General features: G+C 42.3%; 1 protein-coding gene across 5 annotated transcripts in view; it reads left to right on the plus strand.

Moving 5' to 3' along the window:
• Positions 1-16,242, plus strand: part of CDH4 (cadherin 4) — a 458,588-nt gene that overhangs the window by 302,872 nt on the left and 139,474 nt on the right. The window contains exon 1 of one of the 5 annotated variants that reach the window (XM_061441911.1): positions 290-434. The exons of the other annotated variants lie outside the window; for them this stretch is intronic. Within the exon in view, the coding sequence (XP_061297895.1) occupies positions 318-434 (117 nt within the window). The 5' untranslated portion in view covers positions 290-317. Of the gene's footprint in view, positions 1-289; positions 435-16,242 lie in introns of those variants that run through there. 5 annotated transcript variants of the gene reach the window in all.

Genomic DNA, 16,242 nt, shown 5'->3' on the forward strand with positions numbered 1-16,242 from the left:
CCTTTTTTTCCTAACCAAGCCAGCCAAGCAGAGCTTGGTTTCAGGACCAGGTTGGACGGGACTTGGAGTCAACCTGCTCTAGTGGAAAGTGTCCTTGCCTGTGGCAGGGTGTTGGAACTGGATGAGTTTGAAGATCCCTTCAACACAAACCAGTGTAGGATTCTGTGAATATCTTTTCCCTTCACAAACTAACAGAAACTCAGGCACCCCCTAAAAGCCCCTGCAGCAGCTGGGCAGGGTGAGCTCACCCTTTAAGAGGGACGGGGATTTGACTGCAGGTGCAGGTGGTTTTGACATCTTCTCCATGGGAAAGTGAGATGTGTTTGACTGCAGCAGACCCTGGCTGTAGGTATTCTGTGGAAGAAGCCTCTAGGAGGAGTAGGGGTTCATGCTTCATGAAGGATGAGAGAGACATGCTGGCAAAGGACTTCAAGGTGAGTGACTTTTTGGAGCATGGTTCAGGGCTCAGCTAAAAGTAGCTGGAAAGCAAAACAAAAGAAACTGCTCTTGCTCAAGTGTCCTGTGTAGAAGAGAGCAAGCTAGCAAAAGCTTGAAAATGAGGATTTGGTGTGGATTGTGGTGTCATTTCATATCAGTGGAGGGCTGCTGGGCATGGTGAGTCTGTGCAGTGCGTGTGGCTGGGCTTCATCACTAGTTCATTCCTGGATGCTGATGGGCAAGTGAGAAGAGAGCAGCTGAGGGTAAGGACTCAGCAAAGGCTGTTGTGCCAGTAAGGTGATGGCTTAGAAAACTTATATTGCACGTGTAAGGGGTTTCTTCCCTGCCTCAGGTCTGTGCATGGTTTCTGGGAGATATATATGTGTGTGTGTATGTATATATGCATATGCATATATATGGGGTACAGCTGGAAAAGAAGTCATGCAGAGTATTCAACCTTGTCATAATGAGCCATCTGGGTGTAACCTCCTTTGCAAAGCTTTACCTGATTAATTCCACTTTGGAGACTGGGTTTTGGAGGCTAAGCCTCAGTCTCTGTGACTCAAGATACAGCCCCCTAAACTAAAAGTCTCTAGGGGAAATATTAGACCCTTAAATGCCGTAGTGCTGGGACAGTTTATCTTCCTAACTCCTTTCACTCGTAATATCCACTCATTTTAAACAAAACATTACGTGACCTTAATGAGGTTTTTGCATCTGTGCTTGGTTTTATAGCCCTTTTGAGGTGTTTTGTCATTGACATCTCCCTTTGTGCTTTGAGGGTTTGTGATCTATAACATTTGTTTAAGCAAAGAGGCTAATTTTATTGTTGTAAGAAGTGGGGCAGTTTAAGGAAGGAGAAAGGTCATGTGGGCTTGTTGTTTCTGTCCAAAATGTCCAGAAAATGAAAGGCACGCACTGTGTTGTGAAAAGATTGAGCATAAGGTCTGTGGTTTGCCCCCTTAGAGAACTGGCAACCTATGGTCCTCCAGCAGCCCCCTCTTGGCTAATGAAACTGCTCTGGAGAAAGATACAGAGCTGCAGTGCCCCTGTAACTATGGGACTTAGAAGAATTCAGTGGAAATGGCCAATTTGCTGTATTTCCAAGTCACTGTGAAAAGTGTGGCAGCTAAAAGGCAGTATTCCTGACCACATTAAGCTGCTCGGAGTTATTTCTGAAGTAGTATCACTGGAAGCGTGATAGTAGAGAGAGGGAAAGAAGTTAAGATTAAGAATCTGCACTAAAAAGTGTTCCTAGTTAATCTACAGCTCTCTGAAGGGATTTCTGTGAGTTGGAAAACAAAACTAAATGTTTGGCCATCTTACATTTTCAATGGTGTGGCTTGCAGTGAAGTGATGATACAATTTACTTACCAGTAAGTGGCATTCAACTGCATCTAATGAAAAGAAATTAGAAGAATCAGACATCATCAGAGAGTAACTCTTTTATGGAATATTATAGCAGTTATTATTTGAAAGCAAAGGATTGAGAAGCAAGGTGGCAGTTTTCTGTCAGTGATGGGGAATGTACCCTCTAATGTCTCCACGGAAAAAAAAAGCTGCACCAAAGCATTCCCATTCAGCTTGATGGCAGAAACACTGTTCGTTAGCATCTGTTTTTGCAGGGAAACTCCTGTTAAGAGAGGAATTAAAGTATTGGTGGAAGCATTTCTAACAACTGTCTGAGTTTACCAAATATTTTTCAGACAATGTTATGTTTATGGCACAGACTTTTGTATGCTAAAGGAAAAGGCAATTCAAAATGTATGAAACACCTGCTGTCTTTTGAGCACCTAAGGGAGAGGATGACACAATGTATATGGATTTCTGAAGTCATTAAAAGAAAAATAACTTTTTGTTATTCCTTTTGAACCACAACGCATGATATCTGCAAATATTAAAACATTTTCTTATCATTTTTTAATTAGACATGAATACAAAATTCGACATTGGGTTGAATACAACATGCCATTAGGAAATCGGCTCTTTTCCTTCTCTTTCTGTATCTATCCAGTTGTTAAATGTCCCCCTCCCTTCCCTTTTTTTTTAACCTCTTGTTCTTAATGAGACTTCCTCCTTCTCCCTATGACTCTTTATGTAAGCAACCTTGGCTCTTGATTAATCAGTAATTAGGGAAGGAGTCGTACTGATTTCAAGTCTCTAGTATCGTACTCTTCAGCTGAAATTCAGAACTAAAATCTAAAGGAAAGTCATAATGTCAATATTATGCTATGTCTAACCATATGATGACAAAATCACATCAGAGTCAGACCAGGCAATATCTGTTTATGCAGACACAAATCTGTCCTGCTTGATATCGAGTGTAATATAATCATAATTCATTCCCACAGCTGCTTTCCACACACATTCCCCATTATTGCCTGCCTTTTTCGTGATCAGCATTCAATATTTCACCTTAAACTTTACTATGCCATCTGTCATCTTATCTGACGCATACTGTTTCACTTCATGTTTGCTGAGCAGTTAGGGCCTAATTCAAAGTTTAATGAGCCCTCATTAACCTCTGTGAGCTTTGGATCAATCCCTTGTAGTCTAATATGGTAATAATGCCAGGGTATTATGGAGTTAAAAGCTCTCATACAGTGGTCTGAGGATAAAGTCACTGCAGGCGTGCTGCTTAATGGGGTATTAATTGGATAGAGGGTATTCATAAGTACTGAGCACTGAGTGTGTATGTTGTTGGAAGAAGAGAATAAATGCTAGATGGCATGATCTTAAAGGAAGGAAAACTTGAGTTTCCTTTTGCCTCGGTCTTTACTGTGTGTTATACTGATTCTACACTATGCATCAGACATTTGGGGAGTTAATGCAGACCGGTGTGAGTTTTGTGGCCCAGGTTAGTGGGTGCTGTCGGTCACAATTCATCCTCCCTCTTGTACGCCTGTTCTGAAGTTCTGCCTGCTTTGACTCCATCAAAATTGCTCTTCAAGAAACAAATTATTTGCAAAAAGGTGGTAGCATTGGAAAGGATTCATCAAAGGGAGCTGCTAATTACACACAACAGCTTCTTTATTTCCCTTTTTCTTGTCTGGGATACGGTGCTTTCAACACATCATTTAGAGGAACCTAAAATGTCTAGTCTGAGCTCTTGATGCCAGTAAATCTCCCATAAGCGAGCCATTGAGGCTGGCTTGTGTTTAGGTGGACTACTTAGAAGATTCCCTTGAGGCTGTGCTGACAGAAGACCTACCCCAAGGCATGTCAAAGCAGCCCATATGAAATATTTTGTAATGTTTTCTCCTTTTTACCCTATCCAGATTTTAAAGAAATTTTAATTCTTGGAGGTGCTGTGTTTATTAAAAGCCACAAACGGGAGCTGTTGGGGCCAGGGGTAGAGGAGGCTGCTCACAGCAGGGCTGTGCCTGGTCCTGCTCTCCAGACGCCTTCTGCCTTTGTTTCCTTTCCATCTGCCCTTTACAGCCCTGACCCATTCAACATGCCAATGACCCGACCAGAGGCAGAGCTGGACTCTGGCTGCAGACACTGCATAGGCTCAGCCTGCCTGACTCCAGTCTCAGCACTTACCCGTGTTGCCCAGATTGCCTGTCTCAAAGATAAGAGCCCTGCTGTGCCTTGCAGGGGATTTGTGAAGACAAACACGTTTCTGTATTTCTTTGTGTCAGGAGCAGTGCGGTGATAGAAGCTACATCTCTACCTCGGGCAGTGTACAGGGAAGGATCAGGCATAGCAAAGAATTAAACCCTGTTGATTTAGATTCCCATATGGCCCAATGGGAGTTAGATACCTGGGTGCCTTGGCAAATCCTGCCTTTAAAGTGTGGATCGTCATAGCTTAGGACCATTTTCTGTTTCTTCTCTGCTGTGTCAGGAGATAGGCCCTTATAAAAAAGAAAGACAGAAAATGTGCATGGCCCTCCTTGACTTTTTATGCTGTTTCAGATCTTTAAAGGTAAAAACACATGAAGGAAAGAGCACAGCAGTGTGGGAACATCCACAGGGCAGGAGTGAACCTCAGCCTGGGGCTGTGGAGCTTTCCTGATGCCGTCCCAGTTCCTACCGATAATGCAGAATAAGGAAGACTGTGGACTCAGATGCTGACCTCTGAGTTGTAACAATACATGTGGACAGGGATAATCCACTGTTGGTCCTCAAACCTGCTTGGGCCTGAGGGAGAGAACACCTCATTCAAAGCTGGTGGAAATGGCCAAACTACCCTGCGAAAGAGGGCGAGGGCTGTTAGTTCTGCCTGTCCCAGTGATATGGGTCCCACCTTCTCACTGGTCTGACTCTAGCAGACGTTGCTGGCTTTCATCAGGGAAGGAGGACTGGTTCCTTTCATTTATTTATCCTAGATATTCCCTGCACTTCTTGCTTTTTCCTTTCCTTCTGTGAAGCCACAGATGTACCAAGTCCTGTGTTCCTCCACACAGCCAAGTGCTTTTCCCTTTGGGCTGCTGCTCAGTCACTTTTTCTCCATATAGGGAATTAAAAAAGAGCAGTCACATATGTAACCATTATAGAAATATTTTTCTGGAAACTCCCAATACATGTTAACTCCAGAAGATGGCCCAGTTCTGTCTTGCCCTTAAACAAAAGGCTGCGTAGTAGTTGTCTCTATACTGCTTGTGCCAGCCTGCAGTTCTCAGCACCAGTTCTTGCCTATCCCAGTCCCATATGTGTGAACGTGTATGCTACAAAGAACTAGGAAATTCTGCTTGATTTGGGTGCTGTCTTCTTTATTCGTTGCTTGATGAGGCAGCTGCTAAAATAAGCCTTCCCTTTGAGTTCTGTAATGCCCTTCTCTCCCCTCCGGAACCTGCTTTCTGTGTGTCTTGATGTTCCCAGTGCTCCCTTTAGACTTGTCTCTTCTCCCTCCATTTTGGGTCTTATCTACTTGTGCCTTCACATTTTAATTTTGCTGTCATGTGTTCCTGGGAACTTTTCCCCATGTGTTTTCCCATCTTGGATGGTACCCACACTGCTGCTCTGCTACACATAAACCCTAGAAACTGTGAGGCCAACTCTAGTTCTTGCACCTTCAGTCTCCAATCCTACATCATTCCCAACCTTTCTCCTCAGGCACAGGAATAAGGAATATTTAAAAAAAAAGCTAAAAAAATTAATTTATAAAAAAAAGGTAAATTTGCAGTGACTCCAGGGATTAAGAATGTAAATACAAGGCAATTGGTGACGAAACCCAGAGCACTCCACTCTTGTCTCTCCTTGGACTTAGCTACCAGTTAAATGTCACCACTCCAGTTTTCTTGAAAGGCTGCTGTGTTTTCTCACAGCACAGTGTGGATGCTAGTGTGGATATTTTACAACTGAGGATATTGCTTTAAGGGTTGAATTAAAGTGTGGGAGATTTAATGAATCTTTTTCATTCAGTCTCTGTGGCTGGGCTTTTTTTATTTATAATTATAGATCTGTCTGATTGAGAAAGATGTTTATCCATTCAATTTGATGATGAATGATCAAGAAGAAAGTATGGACAGGATGCTTTTAGAGGCTTTCAGCCCTGTAGTTTTAGCCACTTATGCTGATAGCTCACGCTGGAAGATGGAATGTGAATCAGAGAAAACATGGGAAATAATAGGAGGAAAATGCAGACTCCATTTCTGATGAGTTATATTAAACCCAAAGATCTTCCACTTCATAGAGATATTATTGAAGTTTTATGCAGCTTTTGAGATTATGACAAGCTGAACAACTTGTTCTGGCTTGATGCTCAAGCTCCATATGGTACTACTTCAGCAATTTGATGTGATATTATGAATAAGAGTGCCTGAGTAGTGAAATGTTTGGGGTTTTTTGTATCATATTGGCCTTCTGCAGTAGATGTTAAAAATTAATTCTATTTAGAGTAAGGAAAGGGGGGAAAGAAACCAGACCTGTGGGTTGGTCAGGTGTGAAACCAGTTGCTGTTTCAATGACAGCAACCAAATGGAAATGAATTTGTGGTGATTAAGAGATTAGTTGCTGACAGAATGCCTTGGACACGTGGGCACAACCCGTGTTCTACAGGCCCTGTTCTCCTTTTAAGTGTTCTCTGGTACAGCACTAATACTGTCTTTGAGGAAAAATATCTTTATATGTTAGTTTCTATGTTCAGGACTAGTGGTCTGCAAATAATAATTGTTATGCAAGTGGAAATTAATTTATGTGTGTAAAAATAGAATTTTAGGACAAATATGTAATCTCAGAGAAGTATATTAAAGTAATAGCAAAAGATAATAAAATCTCAATGTACTTCTGTAGAAGGGCCATCACTATTCCTTACGTTACTTTTCTGCTAGTTATAGGAAGTTCCTTCCTTGCATTGTGTTGCTAAAAGCAGTTCATGGATAGCAGAATGCGATTGCTGAAATTTGGAGGATGAAGTAACATGAAGTCTGGTACGATTCATACGTAATGATCTCTGTTAGTGTGTTAAATTCTGTAGATGCTGCAAAGTGCTCTTCTAAATACATGCATCAAACAAGGATGGATTTGAAATAATCCCTTGTGTAAAACATGTATCTGGACATAGCCATGGTGAATGGAGAAGAAATGTTGGCACATGGCTGTTCAAGGTCCTTGTGAGCTGGAACTGTCAGTGCTGGTGTGCCAAGAGGGGACAGGACCGGTCCCCCAGTCCAGAATTGCTATGAGGGGAAGAGGTGGTGCCCGAGCTGTCTGAGGATCCATAGCTTTATTCTCTTTCCTGTAGCTGAAAGTCTTGAGCTGCTGTGAGAGACTGAAGCTTTGGCCCAGCAGCTTAGAGGATGTCAGTATTGGGTAATTTTACCAATTCTCTGTTAAATGTACTTTAAAATGGACAAAAAAGATCATTTCCCACCCTGCCCGGAGTAGAGACCCTAGAGATGTGTGTCAGGCACTGGCTAAAGACAGATGAGCCTGCGACTGTTGCTGTTGCTCTTGAAATACTTCCTCCAAAGCAAGAGAAAAGTCTCCTGACTCTTGGGGTGTAAAGGAGGATTTTTTACACATGCACCAAGATTGTGGTCTCTGTGCCAGCTGCAAGGGAAGGAAGATCTGTCCTGTGGACAGCAGGACTGGTACTCCTCCAAGCTGGAGGTTGGCAGCTAGAACCAACTTTACCTGCAGCAGAAGGTGGCTGCTGGGGCCCAAACCTGTGGATCTCTGTAGCTGTGGCTTCATGGAGCCTGCCCTAATGTAGGTGCCATTCTTTGTAGTGTGTTTTAGTTTCCTCAATATGCAGTTAATAAATAATAAATGTCCTTTTATTGGGGGGGGGGAGGTGGGGAAGGGGTTTAAAAAGAATAAGGATAGCTGAGACCAAAGTTTCCAGTTTTTGCATATGAAACTCACTTGGGTGTGAACTTTGCACAAAGGCTGCATGAGGAGGAGTGAAATGTGGCCAGGGAGCATGAAGATGATGGGTTAGATTGATGCAGAGCTGATCACCTGAGTGTTTGTGATGCTGGAATAACAGGTTGTACTGAATGCATGCCTTGAAAATTTGACCCCATTTCTTAGTCTGAATTAGGCGAGTTTTAAGGGACAAATGCTGCTTCGAACACAACCTGTTAATAGGGAAAAATGTCTGGGTTTTTTTCTTTTTTAATAATTTTGCGACAGTAATTTTGGGATTTGTCATGTCTGGATGTTTCCCTGAATTTCTTTTTTCCAAACGACATTTGGTTCAGAATAGAGCTTTAGTTTATAACATCTTGGTTTTCTGCTCTTGAGGATTTATTTTTTTCTTGTTCTTAATATATTCCCAGTTGGAGTTTAGTTTCTGAAAAAAATATTCTGAATTTCTGCAGTGATTTTTAGCAGTTGCACCCTTTTGTGCATCATTCTGCCACAGTGTGAACATTTTAACCTTTTCTTAATTATTAGCATTTCCATTCCTGCTGTTCATTAATCTACACTGGGCACGGACCATGATGTGTCACCCAAGGATGCTGCTGCAGCAGCCACTCAGCTCTTGCTCTGTGGAAACCCACGGGGCAGCTACCGCTTCCCTTTTGAAGTCTGAACTTAAAACTGATTTATTTCAGAATGGGTAGGTTGGCTGCTTGTCCTGGTGAGTTATCTCCTTTTGGTAAGCTACTTGAAGTGCTAGATAGGCTAAAATGTTGTAAATCCAAGTTGCTGTTACCGCTTTTCAGTATTAAACAATGCAGAGCATATTTGTAATACAAATACACAAAAACCAATTGCAGCTGAATTATGGCTGACACATGGTAAAATGTAAAACAGCAAACTGATAGAAATTAAGCAGTAAATTATCCAGCAAGGTTGAGGTCCAGCCCCACTTCCCGTGGCTCCAGTTCTAACTGTAAAATGTGGCTGAGTCTGTAGCTTTAGCTACCTGGGTTTTGTTCTCAGATATTTAGTAGTACATGCTCTCAGACTTCTATTCACAACTGAATTGCGGGCAGAAATGTTGTTGATGCTCAGAGAAGTCTAAATGACTTGGCAAAAGTCAGGGTATATTTGAGAACTGAACAGTCTCTCAAATGCCTCAGCGTAATTCCCATGTCCCCTTTTTTTGCATTTGCTCTGGAGTTGTTAAGATACTGCTGGTGGTAACTGGAAACCAGAGCTGATAGATGTTTCTACAAAGCTGAGTTTTAAAAGTAAAATTCAGCCAAACTGAGATTTATTTTGATTATTCACTTTCTATACTATCATCAGCATTATATGTTTAGTAATGAACAAAGGCAGTGGTTCTCAAAATATGACTGTATTTGAACTGAAATTAAGATTCCAATTTTTATGTAGGTTTAGTTCTTCATTAATTTTCTGCAGATAAAGAAAAAGCCCACTTTCTAAATAGCTTTTATTTAGAATACACCTCGGTTGTGTTCCTGAATTGTAGTTCTCACAATTATTCAGAGCCAGGTTTCTAAACTATTTGTACTGAAAATGTATTGGTGAGAGTAGAGTATTACTATTTTTTCAAGTCTAGTACTGGGCAAACTGTGCTGGTTTTGATGTTAATGGTGAAGCTTCATTTTCACTTCTTCAATCTGCATCATGTCTAAAATAGTACTGCAAAACTAACCAGGAACATCACTGCATAAAAGCTGAGCAAACTGGAGTATGCCTTAGAGACAGTGATTTTCCCCCGTTCCAATCATCATGGTTTCAGTTTTCATACTTTACTTTTTAATACTTTACCATTTGCACAGAAGCATGTATTCCCTACCACCGTCCAAAGATTTTCGTCCAATCTCATAACTTTGTCCCATTCCCTCCTGCATGGAAACAGTGAAAACTGTATTTGAATCCAAACAGTCTTTAATTTCCCTAAGCTAAGATCTATCTGCAGCCAAGCCATATTTGAACAGCTTGCTGCGTTCACGGCTTCACTGTGTTTTGAACATGTTGCCTTGTTTGGATGGCAGGAGGTTAGGAGAAGATGGCACCGCTCGAATACGTGCCCTCTTCAGAGAGGTGCTGGTTGACCCTTGACTCCTTGTTTTCATGCCTGATGAGGAGTGCTGTTGTACATACACAATTATATTGGCTGTGTGGTAGGAAAGAAAAATTACTTTAAAAATTCTTAGTAATTGGAAAAAAGGAAGAAAGAAAAGAATATTGCAAAAACAGTCTGCTTACTTTGGTGCGTGCTGATGCTGCACCTGCCAGCAAGCACTAGCAGGGCTTAGTTCACTTGATTAGACATTACTCAGGGGAGATTTTGGGCCAAGTTTCCAGTCCTGCCAGTAGTTTTTCTCCAGTTCATTAATTAGAAGCTCTACCTGTTTACATAATGATGTGCTGGGAGAGCCTTTTTTCAGTGCGTTGCCATATTAAATGTCACGATGCTCTCTTGATCACATTAGAAATGTCTGACCAGAAAGTCTCCAGCATTTCAGGACACTGCGTGTGACCCATGGAAGCGGGTAGTTGATGGTGGTGCTATTGAAAAATCAGTCCAGGCATATTTTCTGTGGTATAATTTCTCAAAGCTCAACTATTTGAAAGTCAAAAGATTTAATGCTTTTATGCATGCAGTGATTAAATTTAAACTTGTGTTCTCAAATGAGATGTTCTAATTCAGTTTTGCTTAGAAATAGATAACTGTAATTTGATTACAAGTCAGGGTAGCTGAGAATAAGCAGTATTGGTGTCAGCCTATCTGATGACGGGGACTGGTCCTGTGCAGGATTATACAAAGTTGGTATGAAGTTGGCATCAACATGTGTAACATTTTGGCAGCTCCCTGCCAGAATAGTGCAGGTGATCTGGTGTATGACAGCGTGCCAGACAGGCAGCTCAAGCAGAAGCATGGGTGTTTTTCAGGCAGGAGCTGCACAACAAGCAAGCTTCGTTGCAGGATACACACCTTTCTACTTCAGCCACTGCCAGCCGTGTACATAAACTAGTGCAAATCCCAGTGTGAAGTCCCTCCAAACTGTTTAGCCTCATAGGGTCTCTAACCAGTTTATAATAAATGTGGAGATGCCAGGTTTACCTTCGTTTTAAGAGTGGCCGTGATGGGGTTTGTATCTACTTGGCCTTTTCTGACAACTGAGTATTGACATCCAGAGAAGTAAGCACATTTGATGGTACGTACGAAGTGAAATCACAGCTTGCACTAGGGTTCTGGTAACAAGTTCATATAGGTACATGTAGATTTCTGTAACATTGGTTGGAGAAAGATATAGGGCTGCTAGCGGGAAATATATTTAGGTGTGTCTTTTTCTTTCTTTTTATCAGGGACCTGTCTCTATTGTGATGTGATTGGTGATTATTTTCTGTGGATACTAGTATTTAAAAGGATTTTCCCTCGTCTTTCCTTTAATGCCTTTTTGCTGAATGTATGCTTCAGTTCGTTCTGTTCTAGACTGAGATTTGTTGAAAGGGATGGGGAAGAAGGTTTGTATTTCCCTTTCTGGCAGCCTGAGCTATATGTGGTTTACGTAAATTCTTCTTTCAGCATAGAATATTTAAAGGCAAAAACTCCCTTTTGTGTCTGTAGAAGGGTAAAATCAAGCTTCTCCTGTAGAGCGTTTCAAAGCAATTCATTAGAAACGAGCATTTTATATTCACATGCCTTAACCAGAATTCGTTTTGAAGAGTCTTGAAGGCAGTGACGAATAGAAGGGTTTTATAATGTGTAACTTGGTGAACTGCTAGCATTCGGCAGAGAGACATTCTTTGTGCAAAGCTAAAAATGTCATAGGCTAGAATGAAGCAATAGTAAAAAGTAAAATTCTGAGATTTCCCTTTAAAAATATGCTTCGAGCATTCACAATAGAGCTGTGCTCTTAAAGCAGTCAGATCTATCCCCTACAGATTAATTAGTAGTACAATGCTTGATTTTGAAAAGGAGAAGATGGTAAAGGTGGCGGTATTGAAAAACTTGCCAGATGTCTTGAAAATACACAGAGATGAACCAGCAAGAGCACTCCGCAAGGCAGCAGAAGGGTGGTTCACAGCTGCACAAATCCTTCTGCAGTGGAAGATTTGTGCAGCTCTGGACCATCCTTCTGCTGCTTACCCGCCCTGGAAGAGGTGGAATCAACCCTTTTGGGTTCAGCACATTGTTTCCCTCTGGCATGCAGCCACTGCTCAGCTCTTCCTTATCCACTCAGGACTCTAAATAAATGAATGGTTCCTTTGGGTCAGGGGATTGTAATATCCCTTGACCATCACAGCAGATCTGTATGGGTGAGAGATCAAAACCCAGCCTGTACTCCACCCTCTGCCATCCTGAGAAAACAGGTCACATTTGATCCTGGAACACATTACTATTAAACGTTTCTGTTACTCCAGAGGAAAGGAACATTGTCAAACCAGATAGCTCAGCTTTGTGGAGCATTTAATGTGCTCTTACAGTGACCTCATGTGGAACAAAACAGACACCTTGGTGCCCTACTCCAGGGAGGGAAGGCTTCTCATCAATACCTCTCCTCTGGCATGGCTCTGCCTGATAGTCCAGCACTTTTCCCTACTCGGGGAAGGAGAGGTGGATTCCTTTCCATCTGGGTGAACTCTCACCTTTAGAAAAAAGCCTCCATTTATTGTTTCAGAGCCACAAGCTGCTTGGTGAGTGCATGTCTGAGAGGCCAGATCTAGCACTTGCTTTCAGCAGCTCAAGTACCCAACCTTGTTCTTTGCATAATGGTTTTAATAAATGTTATATCAGTTTTAATATCATGGGTATTTCATTTACAAGGTGATGATGTGTTTTGTAGAGCATGCAGTGCGTTTCATTTAGCAGTTACATGCACTGAGGGATGCATTGAATAAAATATTACTTTAAAATGAAATTATTTTTTTATTCCATATACAGGCTCTCCAGGTTGATGCATATTACATCTGATTCAAATGGTGATGTAACTTCTGTAGCCTAGTTCTTCATGCGGTGTAATTTTTTCCATTGTGTTGTCCAGTGAATTTTATGAGTATTATTTGTTAATATGTTCATTTTTATGCTATTCAAATAAGAAAGCAAGCGATTCCAACACAGTAGCTTATCATGCTGTGAAATTAGATTTTGAGAGCAGGCTTTAAAGGGAAATAGTCTGCTTAGCCTTTGTGAGAGTGTCTGTAGCTCTGGTGTGGTTCCTTGGGAGATGGTGCGGCAGCAGCTCCTCAAAAGCAACACCCAGCCAACCTCTGAGGAGGCACTCATTAGTGCAAGGGCTCCTTTGTTCAGCAGAGCCACCACTTGGAAGATCCAGGTATGGGGACAAGGCAATGGGGAGATCTTGGGTCACATAAGACAGATGAGTGCTTTGAGCAGTGCTGGCTGGAGGCAGGACAGGAGCAAGCACAGATTCCCTCTTCACATGAATGGAGCTGAGGACGTCCTCCTGCTGGCTGAGGCCATGAGGACTCTTGTATAAGGGCTTCAGCCTTCCCACAGTAATACATACATCACACCGGTAGCCTTCCATATCTGGGATGCACTAAACAGTACTGTCAGCTAGCTGAGGGCTTTCCTTTTGTCTTCTATCTTCTGCCTTGTTTGAGAGCGTGTAGAAAGAGAAATCAAGGCATTCAGCCACTGTGCTTTGTGAGTCACTCATGTTGAGTCGCTTTGAAGACATAGAAAGGGGGGAAAAAGCCCTTTCTGGGCTTCCTTTGGCTGTGCTGCAGCGCTCCGGCAGTGTGCTGCTGAAGGAGTCCACAAGACCTCTCAAGTAGCTCCAGGCACAGTTTCTAAGCCCTTGAAAGTTTCATTGCTGTGTTGCATGATATGTTCTCCAACAGAATAAAATATATCCGTTTAATGTTTTAAACATGTGCAACACTAACTAGCTAGAGCAAAGGGGGCAACAGCTAGCATGGGTGAGGCAGCCAGCATCCCAACCTGCTCCTGATTCTCGCCAACCAGTTATGAACCACTGGAATCTGCAGTCCTGTCGCTTGCTGCTGTCATGTAGGATGGGGAGAGGAAAGCAGAGGGAAGGGAAGGCGTTTGGGGAGCTGAAGCCACCAGCCCTGTGCTTCCCGCTTGCCCCTGTACAAAAGGAAGAGAGGATTCTGCTGCTGTGGAGTAAAGGTTTTATTGGCCTGAAGTCAAGATGATCAGAAGAGCGAACTCATCCTGCAGGTCCTAGTTCATCAATTTTCTGTCCAGAAGATGGTCCTTCCCTCCTTAGAATCCTGATCATTGTTCAGATGGAGTAGAAACCGGCCCAATCTGCATACTGGGAGGCAAAAGGCTGTGTTTGGGGTAGGGCAGCAGATCTGAAGGCAAGATCCGAGTTCCATTCACATCCATGGCTGGGTCTGTGCAAGAGACAAAACTGAAGCTGGGTGGAGGATCTCAGGGCTTCGATCTGGGTGAGTGTAAAGTCCAGATAAGCCTCACAGATTTCCACAATTTTTATATAATTCAGTGGGAGAAACCACCAAGACTCCACAAACTGAAGTCATCCCCACTGTGTCCTGAAATTACCGCTGGGACCCAGGAGGTGACAAAAGGCTCCTCTTGGCAAAGAGACAGCATCTCTGATTTCAAACACAAAACTGTTATCTGAATAGTAGTAGATTGCCTTAAGCAGATGATACCTCTTCATGTCCGTGCAGTGTGATTTCTGTTGCCGTGTGAATGAGCATGTGACACAGCAGCAGGTGTTCAGCAAGTTTTAAGCAGATCATTAGTTGCTTTGTAAATCGGCCTCGTCTGATGAAGTGAAGGGATGGAGGAGGGCGTTTAACCTGCTGGCTGGAAAGCTGATCTCAGTGAAGCTGTGTAAGAGTTGCATCTTCTGATAATTGCATTAATTATATTCTGAAGGATTTCTTATTTTCTTTGTATTTAAATCAGGTAGAACTTTACTTTCTTCCCCCCATTCCATTTTCCCCCTTTTTGCAAGCAGGACTGCTTATCTAATCAGCCACTAGTGTTTTCTCTGACAGTCTCACAGCTGTAGTGACACTGTCTCAGTCACATCAAACAAGTAAATTACTTTCATTCACAGCACCTTTTGTCTGATCAAATAGGTAATTACTATGTGAAATTAAAAGCTTCTTTAACAAAAAAGTTCTATATTGTTTCTGACTGACAGAAGTGATACAAAGAGAAACTGCTGTGATTCAAACACCGCGGTGGCACCAGCCCCATCTTGGAAGCAATCAAAGGCATTATTTATACACACTCCACTCACTGAGTGAAAATACAAACCAGGCAGAGTCAGACTGTCAGTCTGCCTTTTATCTTTGCTACCCCCCAGAATTCTCCCCTCTTTTTTAAAGGAGAATATCAGTTTATGCAAATAGTAAATATGATGGAAAGATCCAGATATTTGAAATGTATTAGTATGATCAGTGAAGTTCCCACTACCAGGGAGCAGGGTGCTGTCTCTGATTGCTGCATGATAACAGGCTAATTCATGCTGTGGCTTTTGGGACTTGCAGTGTTGATTTTCTTGAAGCAGAAAGCAAAACAAAAGCACCTCTTTGAAAATGAATTTCAATATTTATCCCCAGCATCTCTTCTTCGAGGCAACATTTCATCCTCTGTTCCCCCTCTTTCTTTTAATCACATCCTCTCTCCACTGGTGAGCATCATTCTCTGCTCTTTGCATTTTACCTCTGGGAGAAGTAGATTTATCACCAAGGTGCTTTCAATCCAACTTTCACAAAGGACTGATGATAAAAAATTGAATTGATACAGTTTTTTTGAATGCTTTTGCTTAGTGAGGGCCACAGGGTTACTGCAGCCAGGAGAACTAATCACGGGGCCTGGTTCTGCAGCATCATCCTGTGCAACGAAGGTAAAGAGAAAGGTAAACATAAAGTAAATATGCCTGTTTGTCTATCAGTTATTAGTGGTACATGGCTGCCAGGGACTGAGTCAAGGTCGTGTTTGAGCAGGTATCTGTGACAAGAGATGGAGTTCTGAATTATGCCAACAGGGAGATACAGTATATTTGCACTTGCCTTGCCCGTGTCGTAGGCCAAGCGGGTAAACTTTCAGTGTAATCTGCTTGCTTTTCCCCTCAGTGCTTTCCAGGGAAACTTGAATTTATGGACCTGGTTTTGAACTAGGGGATATGATGTGCTGAGATTAGTTCCTGTGCATGGATGCTCCTGCAAGGGCATCTCACAGGTTCAGGCTGGGGCTGCACAGCCAGCTCTGGTACCTGCACTGAGTAAGACTGTAATCATGGAGCTGCTCCTCTTGACTCCAGTGATATTAGTCACAGAACTGTGTATTAACCCGACACACTCTCTGAACCCAGGTGTTTACAAATATGTAAGGAATACTAGCAGCAGTGTGCTACAATGCTCTATGTGCTTGAGAAGAGGATATGTTTTGTACCTGTGCTGGATACACCTGATCAAGTTCTAGAGGTGAGATGAAAGCACAAAGTTTCTCGGCAGC

The sequence above is a fragment of the Pezoporus flaviventris genome, unplaced genomic scaffold, assembly GCF_033815535.1.
Source record: "Pezoporus flaviventris isolate CSIRO_AGI_PZ_B2104156 unplaced genomic scaffold, CSIRO_AGI_Pfla_v1 ptg000213l, whole genome shotgun sequence".
Lineage (NCBI taxonomy): Eukaryota > Metazoa > Chordata > Aves > Psittaciformes > Psittacidae > Pezoporus > Pezoporus flaviventris.